Source organism: Oncorhynchus masou, chromosome 8 (assembly GCF_036934945.1).
Source record: "Oncorhynchus masou masou isolate Uvic2021 chromosome 8, UVic_Omas_1.1, whole genome shotgun sequence".
NCBI lineage: Eukaryota > Metazoa > Chordata > Actinopteri > Salmoniformes > Salmonidae > Oncorhynchus > Oncorhynchus masou.
In genome coordinates this window covers 1,297,055-1,310,341 of record NC_088219.1, presented here as the reverse complement: position 1 = coordinate 1,310,341, position 13,287 = coordinate 1,297,055, and the positions used below count along the sequence as shown (strand labels likewise).

At 48.2% G+C, this 13,287-nt stretch overlaps 1 protein-coding gene across 1 annotated transcript in view; it reads right to left on the bottom strand.

The window, feature by feature from the left end:
* The window catches only part of grm5a (glutamate receptor, metabotropic 5a), a 101,116-nt gene that overhangs the window by 84,598 nt on the left and 3,231 nt on the right, over positions 1-13,287 (bottom strand). The window contains 1 exon segment of the mRNA XM_064971066.1: positions 12,754-12,868. Within this exon segment, the coding sequence (XP_064827138.1) occupies positions 12,754-12,868 (115 nt within the window).

Sequence of the window (13,287 nt, the reverse complement as noted above, 5' to 3'; positions counted from 1 at the left end):
AATGAGTCAGGTTACAGACCATGTAGCTAGGACCCATAGACAGTCAGGTTACAGACCATGTAGCTAGGGCCCCTAGACATAATGAGTCAGGTTACAGACCATGTAACTAGGACCCCTAGACAGTCAGGTTACAGACCATGTAACTAGGACCTCTAGACAGTCAGGTTACAGACCATGTAGCTAGGACCCCTAGACAGTCAGGTTACAGACCATGTAGCTAGGACCTCTAGACAGTCAGGTTACAGACCATGTAGCTAGGACCTCTAGACAGTCAGGTTACAGACCATGTAGCTAGGACCACTAGACAGTCAGGTTACAGACCATGTAACTAGGACCTCTAGACAGTCAGGTTACAGACCATGTAGCTAGGACCCCTAGACATAATGAGTCAGGTTACAGACCATGTAACTAGGACCCCTAGACAGTCAGGTTACAGACCATGTAGCTAGGACCTCCTAGACATAATGAGTCAGGTTACAGACCATGTAGCTAGGTCCCCTAGACAGTCAGGTTTCAGACCATGTAGCTAGGACCCTAGACAGTCAGGTTACAGACCATGTAACTAGGACCCCTAGACATAATGAGTCAGCTTACAGACCATGTAGCTAGGACCCCTAGACAGTCAGGTTACAGACCATGTAGCTAGGACCACTAGACATAATGAGTCAGGTTACAGACCATGTAACTAGGACCTCTAGACAGTCAGGTTACAGACCATGTAGCTAGGACCCTAGACAGTCAGGTTACAGACCATGTAGCTAGGACCCCTAGACAGTCAGGTTACAGACCATGTAACTAGGACCTCTAGACAGTCAGGTTACAGACCATGTAGCTAGGACCTCTAGACAGTCAGGTTACAGACCATGTAGCTAGGACCTCTAGACAGTCAGGTTACAGACCATGTAGCTAGGACCTCTAGACAGTCAGGTTACAGACCATGTAGCTAGGACCTCTAGACAGTCAGGTTACAGACCATGTAGCTAGGACCCCTAGACATAATGAGTCAGGTTACAGACCATGTAACTAGGACCCCTAGACAGTCAGGTTACAGACCATGTAGCTAGGACCCCTAGACATAATGAGTCAGGTTACAGACCATGTAGCTAGGTCCCCTAGACAGTCAGGTTTCAGACCATGTAGCTAGGACCCTAGACAGTCAGGTTACAGACCATGTAACTAGGACCCCTAGACATAATGAGTCAGCTTACAGACCATGTAGCTAGGACCCCTAGACAGTCAGGTTACAGACCATGTAGCTAGGACCACTAGACATAATGAGTCAGGTTACAGACCATGTAACTAGGACCTCTAGACAGTCAGGTTACAGACCATGTAGCTAGGACCCTAGACAGTCAGGTTACAGACCATGTAGCTAGGACCCCTAGACAGTCAGGTTACAGACCATGTAACTAGGACCTCTAGACAGTCAGGTTACAGACCATGTAGCTAGGACCTCTAGACAGTCAGGTTACAGACCATGTAGCTAGGACCTCTAGACAGTCAGGTTACAGACCATGTAGCTAGGACCTCTAGACAGTCAGGTTACAGACCATGTAGCTAGGACCTCTAGACAGTCAGGTTACAGACCATGTAGCTAGGACCCCTAGACATAATGAGTCAGGTTACAGACCATGTAACTAGGACCCCTAGACATAATGAGTCAGGTTACAGACCATGTAACTAGGACCCCTAGACATAATGAGTCAGGTTACAGACCATGTAGCTAGGACCCCTAGACAGTCAGGTTACAGACCATGTAGCTAGGACCCCTAGACATAATGAGTCAGGTTACAGACCATGTAGCTAGGACCCCTAGACAGTCAGGTTACAGACCATGTAGCTAGGACCTCTAGACAGTCAGGTTACAGACCATGTAGCTAGGACCCCTAGACAGTCAGGTTACAGACCATGTAACTAGGACCCCTAGACATAATGAGTCAGGTTACAGACCATGTAGCTAGGACCCCTAGACAGTCAGGTTACAGACCATGTAACTAGGACCCCTAGACAGTCAGGTTACAGACCATGTAGCTAGGACCTCTAGACAGTCAGGTTACAGACCATGTAACTAGGACCCCTAGACATAATGAGTCAGGTTACAGACCATGTAGCTAGGACCCCTAGACATAATGAGTCAGGTTACAGACCATGTAGCTAGGACCACTAGACAGTCAGGTTACAGACCATGTAACTAGGACCCCTAGACATAATGAGTCAGGTTACAGACCATGTAGCTAGGACCCCTAGACAGTCAGGTTACAGACCATGTAGCTAGGACCCCTAGACATAATGAGTCAGGTTACAGACCATGTAGCTAGGACCCCTAGACAGTCAGGTTACAGACCATGTAGCTAGGACCCCTAGACATAATGAGTCAGGTTACAGACCATGTAGCTAGGACCCCTAGACATAATGAGTCAGGTTACAGACCATGTAGCTAGGACCCCTAGACATAATGAGTCAGGTTACAGACCATGTAGCTAGGACCCCTAGACAGTCAGGTTACAGACCATGTAGCTAGGACCCCTAGACATAATGAGTCAGGTTACAGACCATGTAGCTAGGACCCCTAGACAGTCAGGTTACAGACCATGTAGCTAGGACCCCTAGACATAACGAGTCAGGTTACAGACCATGTAGCTAGGACCCCTAGACATAATGAGTCAGGTTACAGACCATGTAGCTAGGACCTCTAGACAGTCAGGTTACAGACCATGTAACTAGGACCTCTAGACAGTCAGGTTACAGACCATGTAGCTAGGACCTCTAGACAGTCAGGTTACAGACCATGTAACTAGGACCCCTAGACAGTCAGGTTACAGACCATGTAACTAGGACCTCTAGACAGTCAGGTTACAGACCATGTAGCTAGGACCTCTAGACAGTCAGGTTACAGACCATGTAACTAGGACCTCTAGACAGTCAGGTTACAGACCATGTAGCTAGGTCCCCTAGACAGTCAGGTTACAGACCATGTAGCTAGGACCTCTAGACAGTCAGGTACAGACCATGTAACAGGACCTCTAGACAGTCAGGTTACAGACCATAGGACCCCTAGACATAATGAGTCAGGTTACAGACCATGTAACTAGGACCCCTAGACAGTCAGGTTACAGACCATGTAGCTAGGACCACTAGACAGTCAGGTTACAGACCATGTAGCTAGGACCCCTAGAAATAATGAGTCATGTTACAGACCATGTAGCTAGGACCCCTAGACATAATGAGTCATGTTACAGACCATGTAGCTAGGACCTCTAGACAGTCAGGTTACAGACCATGTAGCTAGGACCCCTAGACAGTCAGGTTACAGACCATGTAGCTAGGACCCCTAGAAATAATGAGTCAGGTTACAGACCATGTAGCTAGGACCCCTAGACAGTCAGGTTACAGACCATGTAACTAGGACCTCTAGACAGTCAGGTTACAGACCATGTAACTAGGACCCCTAGACAGTCAGGTTACAGACCATGTAGCTAGGACCTCTAGACAGTCAGGTTTCAGACCATGTAGCTAGGACCCTAGACAGTCAGGTTACAGACCATGTAGCTAGGACCCTAGACTGTCAGGTTACAGACCATGTAGCTAGGACCCTAGACAGTCAGGTTTCAGACCATGTAGCTAGGACCCCTAGACAGTCAGGTTACAGACCATGTAACTAGGACCCCTAGAAATAATGAGTCAGGTTACAGACCATGTAGCTAGGACCCCTAGACAGTCAGGTTACAGACCATGTAATTAGGACCCCTAGAAATAATGAGTCAGGTTACAGACCATGTAGCTAGGACCTCTAGACAGTCAGGTTACAGACCATGTAGCTAGGACCCCTAGACAGTCAGGTTACAGACCATGTAGCTAGGACCCTAGACAGTCAGGTTACAGACCATGTAGCTAGGACCCCTAGACAGTCAGGTTACAGACCATGTAGCTAGGACCCCTAGACAGTCAGGTTACAGACCATGTAGCTAGGACCCCTAGAAATAATGAGTCATGTTACAGACCATGTAGCTAGGACCCCTAGACAGTCAGGTTACAGACCATGTAGCTAGGACCCTAGACAGTCAGGTTACAGACCATGTAACTAGGACCTCTAGACAGTCAGGTTACAGACCATGTAGCTAGGACCCTAGACAGTCAGGTTACAGACCATGTAGCTAGGACCTCTAGACATAATGAGTCATGTTACAGACCATGTAGCTAGGACCCCTAGACAGTCAGGTTACAGACCATGTAGCTAGGACCCTAGACAGTCAGGTTACAGACCATGTAGCTAGGACCTCTAGACATAATGAGTCATGTTACAGACCATGTAGCTAGGACCCCTAGACAGTCAGGTTACAGACCATGTAGCTAGGACCACTAGACAGTCAGGTTACAGACCATGTAGCTAGGACCCCTAGACAGTCAGGTTACAGACCATGTAGCTAGGACCTCTAGACAGTCAGGTTTCAGACCATGTAGCTAGGACCACTAGACAGTCAGGTTACAGACCATGTAACTAGGACCTCTAGACAGTCAGGTTACAGACCATGTAGCTAGGACCTTAGACAGTCAGGTTTCAGACCATGTAGCTAGGACCCTAGACAGTCAGGTTTCAGACCATGTAACTAGGACCCCTAGACATAATGAGTCTATGTAACTGGGACCTCTAGACATAACCAGAGCAGCAGAAACAGAAGGCTACCTATAAAACAACATAGACCTTGCAGTAGCTCAGTAGCTTTGATTTACACGCACACACACACACACACACTTGCACGCACACACACACAGATGTGCACACGCATGTGCACACGCATGCACCCACGCACACGCACACCACACACACCACACACACAGACCAGTGTGATGCTCTATATAGTTGGTGTCCCCATTTGTCTCAGGGAGAGACTCTCCCATTCACATGTAAACCAGGTCACCTAGTTCCTGTTGCTGGGGAACATCTATTCTCTCTGGGGGTGTATACATGCCGCTCTGGGGGGGGTATACATGCCTCTCTCTGGGGGTGTATACATCTCTCTCTGCCTCTCTCTGGGGGTGTATACATGCCTCTCTCTGGGGGGTATACATGCCTCTCTCTGGGGGGGTATACATGCCTCTCTCTGGGGGGGTATACATGCCTCTCCATGCCTCTCTCTGGGGGGGTATACATGCCTCTCTCTGGGGGGTATACATGCCTCTCTCTGGGGGGGTATACATGCCTCTCTCTGGGGGGTATACATGCCCTCTCTGGGGGGGTATACATGCCTCTCTCTGGGGGGTATACATGCCTCTCTCTGGGGGGGGTATACATGCCTCTCTGGGGGGGTATATGCCTCTCTCTGGGGGAGTGTATACATGCCTCTCTCTGGGGGTGTATACATGCCTCTCTCTGGGGGGTGTATACATGCTCTCTCTGGGGGGTCTGGGGGTATACATGCCTCTCTCTGGGGGTATACATGCCTCTCTGGGGGGGGGTATACATGCTCTCTGGTGGGGGTGTATACATGCCTCTCTCTGGGGGGTATACATGCCTCTCTCTGGGGGTGTATACATGCCCTCTCTGGGGGTGTATACATGCCTCTCTCTGGGGGGGGGTATACATGCCTCTCTCTGGGGGTGTATACATGCCTCTCTGGGGGTATACACATACATGCCTCTCTCTGGGGGGGTATACATGCCCTCTCTGGGGGGGGTATACATGCCTCTCTCTGGGGGGGTATACATGCCTCTCTCTGGGGGGGTATACATGCCTCTCTCTGGGGGTGTATACATGCCTCTCTCTGCCTCTCTCTGGGGGTATACATGCCTCTCTCCATCTCTCTGGGGGGGTGTATACATGCCCTCTCTGGGGGGGTATACATGCCTCTCTGGGGGGGTATACATGCCTCTCTCTGGGGGTATACATGCCTCTCTCTGGGGGGGTATACATGCCTCTCTGGGGGGGGGGTATCATGGGGGGGTATACATGCCTCTCTGGGGGTGTATACATGGGGGGGTATACATGCCTCTCTCTGGGGGGTATACATGCCTCTCTGGGGGGGGGTCTGGGGGTATACATGCCTCTCTCTGGGGGGTGTATACATGCCTCTCTCTGGGGGGCCTCTCTATACATGCTCTGGGGGGGTATACATGCCTCTCTGGGGGGGGGTATACATGCCTCTCTCTGGGGGGGTATACATGCCTCTCTCTGGGGGGTGTATACATGCCTCTCTCTGGGGGGGTATACATGCCTCTCTGGGGGGGTATACATGGGGGGGTATACATGCCTCTCTCTGGGGGGGGTATACATGCCTCTCTCTGGGGGGTGTATACATGCCTCTCTGGGGGGGGGGGTGTATACATGCCTCTCTCTCTGGGGGGTATACATGCCTCTCTCTGGGGGTGTATACATGCCTCTCTCTGGGGGTGTATACATGCCTCTCTCTGGGGGTGTATACATGCCTCTCTCTGGGGGTGTATACATGCCTCTCTCTGGGGGGTATACATGCCTCTCTCTGGGGGGGTATACATGCCTCTCTCTGGGGGTGTATACATGCCTCTCTCTGGGGGGGGTATACATGCCTCTCTCTGGGGGGTATACATGCCTCTCTCTGGGGGGTGTATACATGCCTCTCTCTGGGGGGTGTATACATGCCTCTCTCTGGGGGTATACATGCCTCTCTCTGGGGGGTATACATGCCTCTCTCTGGGGGGTATACATGCCTCTCTCTGGGGGGGTATACATGCCTCTCTCTGGGGGGTATACATGCCTCTCTCTGGGGGTGTATACATGCCTCTCTCTGGGGGTGTATACATGCCTCTCTCTGGGGGTGTATACATGCCTCTCTCTGGGGGGGTATACATGCCTCTCTCTGGGGGGTATACATGCCTCTCTCTGGGGGGGTATACATGCCTCTCTGGGGGGGGGTATACATGCCTCTCTGGGGGGGTATACATGCCTCTCTCTGGGGGTGTATACATGCCTCTCTCTGGGGGGGTATACATGCCTCTCTCTGGGGGGGTATACATGCCTCTCTCTGGGGGGGTATACATGCCTCTCTCTGGGGGGGTATACATGCCTCTCTGGGGGGTATACATGCCTCTCTCTGGGGGGTATACATGCCTCTCTCTGGGGGGGTATACATGCCTCTCTCTGGGGGGTATACATGCCTCTCTGGGGGGGGTATACATGCCTCTCTCTCTGGGGGGGGTATACATGCCTCTCTCTGGGGGTATACATGCCTCTCTCTGGGGGGTGTATACATGCCTCTCTCTGGGGGGGTATACATGCCTCTCTCTGGGGTGTATACATGCCTCTCTCTGGGGGGGTATACATGCCTCTCTCTGGGGGGTATACATGCCTCTCTCTGGGGGGGGTATACATGCCTCTCTCTGGGGGTGTATACATGCCTCTCTCTGGGGGGGTATACATGCCTCTCTCTGGGGGGTGTATACATGCCTCTCTCTGCCTCTGGGGGGGTATACATGCCTCTCTCTGGGGGTGTATACATGCCTCTCTCTGGGGGGGGTATACATGCCTCTCTCTGGGGGTGTATACATGCCTCTCTCTGGGGGGGGGTATACATGCCCTCTCTGGGGGTGTATACATGCCTCTCTGGGGGGGTATACATGCCTCTCTCTGGGGGTGTATACATGCCTCTCTCTGGGGGGTATACATGCCTCTCTGGGGTGTATCATGCCCTCTCTGGTGGGGGGGTATACATGCCTCTCTGGGGGGTATACATGCCTCTCTGGGGGGGGTATACATGCCTCTCTCTGGGGGGTATACATGGGTGTATACATGCCTCTCTGGTGGGGGGTATACATGCCTCTCTGGGTGGGGGGTATACATGCCTCTCTCTGGGGGGTATACATGCCTCTCTCTGGGGGGTATACATGGGGGGGGGGGGTATACATGTCTGGGGGTATACATGCCTCTGTCTGGTGGGGGTGTATACATGCCTCTCTCTTGGGGGTATACATGCCTCTCTCAGGTCTGGGGGTATACATGCCTCTCTCTGGTGGGGGGTATACATGCCTCTCTCAGGTCTGGGGGTATACATGCCCTCTCTGGTGGGGGTGTATACATGCCTCTCTCTGGGGGGGTATACATGCCTCTCTCAGGTCTGGGGGTATACATGCCTCTCTGGGGGGGGTATACATGCCTCTCTCAGGTCTGGGGGTATACATGCCTCACTCTGGGAGAGGGGGTATACATGCCTCTCTGGGAGGGGGTATACATGCCTCTCTCAGGTCTGGGGGTATACATGCCTCTCTCTGGTGGGGGGGGTATACATTTCTCTCTCTGGTGGGGGGGGGGGTATACATGCCCCTCTCTGGGGGGGGGGGTGTACATGCCCTCTCTGGTGGGGGGTGGTGGTGTGTGCACGTGGATGAGTGTGCGTGTGGTTTCAGATTTTAGAAGTTGCTATAGCAACTTGCCTTGAATCCTATCAGCAGCGAAAGCCAGTGTTTGCAGGGTGATGTCACAGAGCTCAACGTTCTGAACTAAACAGGATTTCACTAAACTGAGTTTCTGCCAAGGTCACATGATCAGATGGTCACTCAAGGGTTAAACATAAATGAGAAACTCCTGCAAGGATCAAGATGTGTTGGGTTGTGTATGTAAACTCTGCAAAAAAATAAACGTCCTCTCACTGTCAACTGCGTTTCTTTTCAGAAAACTTAACATGTGTAAATTTCTGTATGAGCATAACAAGATTCAACAACTGAGACATAAACTGAACAAGGTCCACAGACATGTGACTAACAGAAATGGAATAATGTGTCCCTGAACAAAGGGGGGTGAAAATCAAAAGTAACAGTCAGTATCTGGTGTGGCCACCAGCTGCATTAAGTACTGCAGTGCACCTCATCCTCATGGACTGCACCAGCTTTGACAGTTCTTGCTGTGAGATGTTACCCCACTCTACCACCAAGACACCTGCAAGTTCCCGGACATTTCTGAGGGGAATGGCCCTAGCCCTCACCCTCCGATCCAACAGGTCCAAGACGTGCTCAATAGGATTGAGATCCGGGCTCTTCGCTGGCCATGGCAGAACAATGACATTCCTGTCTTGCAGGAAATCATGCACAGAACGAGCAGTCTCACAGTACGGACATTGCAATTTATTGCCCTGGCCACATCTGCAGTCCTCATGTCTCCTTGCAGCATGCCTAAGGCACGTTCGCGCAGATCAGCAGGGGCCCTGGGCATCTTTCTTTTGGTGTTTTACAGAGTCAGTAGAAAGGCCTCTTTAGTGTCCTACGTTTTCATAACTGTGACCATAATTGCCTACCGTCTGTAAGCTGTTAGTGTCTTAACGACCGTTCCACAGGTGCATGTTCATTAATTGTTTATGGTTCATTGAATCAGCATGGGAAACAGTGTTTAAACCCTTTACAATGAAGAGCTGTGAAGTTACTTGGATTTTTACGAATTATCTTTGAAAGACAGGGTCCTGAAAAATGGACGTTTCTTTTTTTGCTGTTTTTTTAGGAGAGTTTATAATAGCATCATGGTCCCCACACACCATCAATCAGAGAGAGAGAGAGAGAGAGAGAGAGAGGGGGAGAGAGAGAGAGAGAGAGAGAGAGAGAGAGAGAGAGAGAGAGAGAGAGAGAGAGAGAGAGAGAGAGAAAGCAGAGAGAGAGAGAGAGAGAGAGAGAGAGAGAGAGAGAGAGAGAGAGAGAGAGAGAGAGAGAGAGAGAGAGAGAGAGAGAGAGAGAGAGAGAGAGAAAGCAGAGAAAGCAGAGAGAGCAGAGAGACAGAGAGAGAGAGAGAGAGAGAGAAAGCAGAGAGAGCAGAGAGAGAGAGAGAGAGAGAGAGAGAGAGAGAGAGAGAGAGAGAGAGAGAGAGAGAGAGAAAGAGAGAGAGAGAGAGAGAGAGAGAGAGAGAGAAAGGGGGTCCCTGTATGGTCCAGTTGGTAGAGAATTTGGCACTTCAATAGTCAGGGTTGTGAGTTAGATTACTACAAGGGGACCAGTATAAGAAATGATGCACTGACTACTGTCGCTCTGGCTAAACATGGCTATATGCACTTACAGTTGAAGTCGGAAGATTACATATGTAACGGATGTGAAACGGCTAGCTTAGTTAGCAGTGCGCGCTAGGGGACGATCTAAAATTATACTGTTACATTGATGCTGTTGACCCGGATCACTGGTTGCTGCGGAAAAGGAGGAGGTCAAAAGGGGGGTGAGTGTAACGGATGTGAAACGGCTAGCCTAGTTAGCAGTGCGCGCTAAATAGCGTTTCAATCGGTGACGTCACTTGCTCTGAGACTTTGAAGTAGTGGTTCCCCTTTGCTCTGCAAGGACGCGGCTTTTGTGGAGCGATGGGTAACGATGCTTCGTGGGTGACTGTTGTTGATGTGTGCAGAGGGTCCCTGGTTTGCGTCCGGGTATGGGCGAGGGGACGGTCTAAAATTATACTGTTACACATACGGTTAAAAAAGCTAGACTACGGTTTGCAACTGCACATGGGGATAAAGATTGTACTTTTTGGAGAAATGTCCTCTGGTCTGATGAAACAAGAATAGAACTATTTGGCCATAATGACCATCGTTATGTTTGGAGGGAAAAAGGGGGAGGCTTGCAAGCCGAAGAACACAATCCCAACCGTGAAGCACGGGGGTAGCAGCATCATGTTATGGGGGTGCTTTGCTGCAGGAGAGACTGATGCACTTCGTAAAATAGATGACATCATGAGAAAGGAAAATTAAGTGGATATATTGAAGCAACATCTCAAGACATCAGTCAGGAAGTTAATGCTTGGTCAAAAATGGGTCTTCCAAATGGACAATGACCCCAGGCATACTTCCAAAGTTGTGGCACAATGTCTTAAGGACAACAAAGTCAATGTATTGGAGTGGCCATCACAAAGCCCTGACCTCAATCCTATAGAACATTTGTGGGCAGAACTGAAAAAGCGTGTGTGAGCAAGGAGGCCTACAAACCTGACTCAGTTACACCAGCTCTGTCAGGAGGAATGGGCCAAAATTCCTTATTGTGGGAAGCTTGTAGAAGGCTACCCAAAACGTTTGATCCAAGTTAAACAATTTAAAGGCAATGCTACCAAATACTAAATGAGTGTATGTAAACTTCTGACCCACTGGGAATGTGATGAAAGAAATCAAATCTTAAATTAATCATTTTCTCTCCTATTATTCTGACATTTCACAGTCTGAAAATTAAGTGGTGATCCTAACTGATCTAAGACAGGACATTTACTAGGATTTACTAGTAAATGTCTGCCAACACCTCATTTGGCCGCCTTTCCTTCCAGTTCTCTGCTGCCAGTGACTGGAACGAATTGCAAAAATCGTTGAAGTTGCAGACTTTTATCTCCCTCACCAACTTTAAACATCAGCTATCTGAGCAGCTAACCGATCGCTGCAGCTGTACATAGTCCATCGGTATATAGCCCACCCAATTTACCTACCTTATCCCCATACTGTTTTTATTTATTTACTTTTCTGCTCTTTTGCACATCAATATCTCTACCTGTACATGTTCATCTGATCATTTATCACTCCAGTGTTAATCTGCTAAATTGTAATTATTCGCCTACCTCCTCATGCCTTTTGTACACAATGTACATAGATTATTTTTTTCCTTTTTTTCTACTGTGTTATTGACTTGTTTATTGTTTACTCCATGTGTAACTCTGTGTTGTCTGATCACACTGCTATGCTTTATCTTGGCCAGGTCGCAGTTGTAAATGAGAACGTGTTCTCAACTAGCCTACCTGGTTAAATAAAGGTGAAATAAAAATAATAAAAAAATAAAAATTTAAAATAGGATTTACTAGGATTAAATGTCAGGAATTGTGAAAAACTGAGTTTAAATGTATTTGGATGAGGTGTTGGTAGACTTCCGACTTCAACACAGATCTTTATTCTTTACACCGTTTTAACAGCGAAACAGACATAGGAGATCTAGATTTAGAGTCTTTCCACAGTTTTAATATGACTAAATACGCAGGAGATCTAGAGATATAAAGATATAAAGATATAAAATAAATATAATAATATAATTAAAAATGACAGTCTAAACACACCTTCATAGCTAGTCTTTCCACAGTTTTAATACGACTAAATACACAGGAGATCTAGAGATTAATAAAATAAATATAATAATATATAATAAAAATGACAGTCTAAACACACCTTCATAGCTAGTCTTTCACAGTTTTAACAAGGCTAACTGCACCTACATATTCTATATATGCAAAAAAGTATGTGTGTTTGTCTATGGAGATTGCATGGCTGCGGGCTCTATTTTATACACCTGTCAGCAACGGGTGTGACTGAAATAGCCGAATCCAGTTATTTGAAGGGGTGTTCACATACTTTTGCATTTACACCCTTGAGTCAATAAAAGTTAAAATCACTTTTGGCAGTGATTACAGCTATGCGTCTCTAAAAGCTGTGCACGACTGGATTGGACTATATTTGTACATTTTTCATAAAACAATTCTTCAACCTCTGTCAAGTACTTGGCATGCAACCAGTGTATATTTGGCCATGTGTTCAAAGTTTTTTTTGTCCCGCTGAAAGGTGAATTTGTCTCCCAGTGTCTGTTGGCAAGAAGACCGAACGAGGATTTCCCCGAGGATTTCACCTGTTCTTTGCTCTACTCCGTTTAAAAAATATATATATATCATAACTCGATAGTCACTTGCCAATGACAAGCAAACCCTCATGATACGGCCTCCACCACGCTTGAAAATATGAAGAGTGGTACTCAATGGAGTACTGAGTTGGAACGGAACTAAACATAAGGGCTTACCCTCTGTGTGTATAGCAGAGACGTAGCTCCAGTTGTATCTCTTGACGATGTCCACCATGGCTCTGGCTTGCTGAGCATCCGATGGCACCACCCTCATGAAGTACTTATACAGACTCTAGAAAAGAAACACAGGCAGCACTTGGTCAGTGATTCCTAGTGTTGATTCAGAGTAACAGTTCTAGGGTTGATTCAGCATGCAGACTCTAGACCAGTGTTCATATAGTACTGATGCAGACTCTAGACCAGTGTTCATATAGTACTGATGCAGACTCTAGACCAGTGTTCATATAGTACTGATACAGACTCTAGACCAGTGTTCATATAGTACTGATGCAGACTCTAGACCAGTGTTCATATAGTACTGATGCAGACTCTAGACCAGTGTTCATATAGTACTGTTGCAGACTCTAGACCAGTGTTCATATAGTACTGATGCAGACTCTAGACCAGTGTTCATATAGTACTGATACAGACTCTAGACCAGTGTTCATATAGTACTGATACAGACTCTAGAACAGAAACACAGTGTTCATA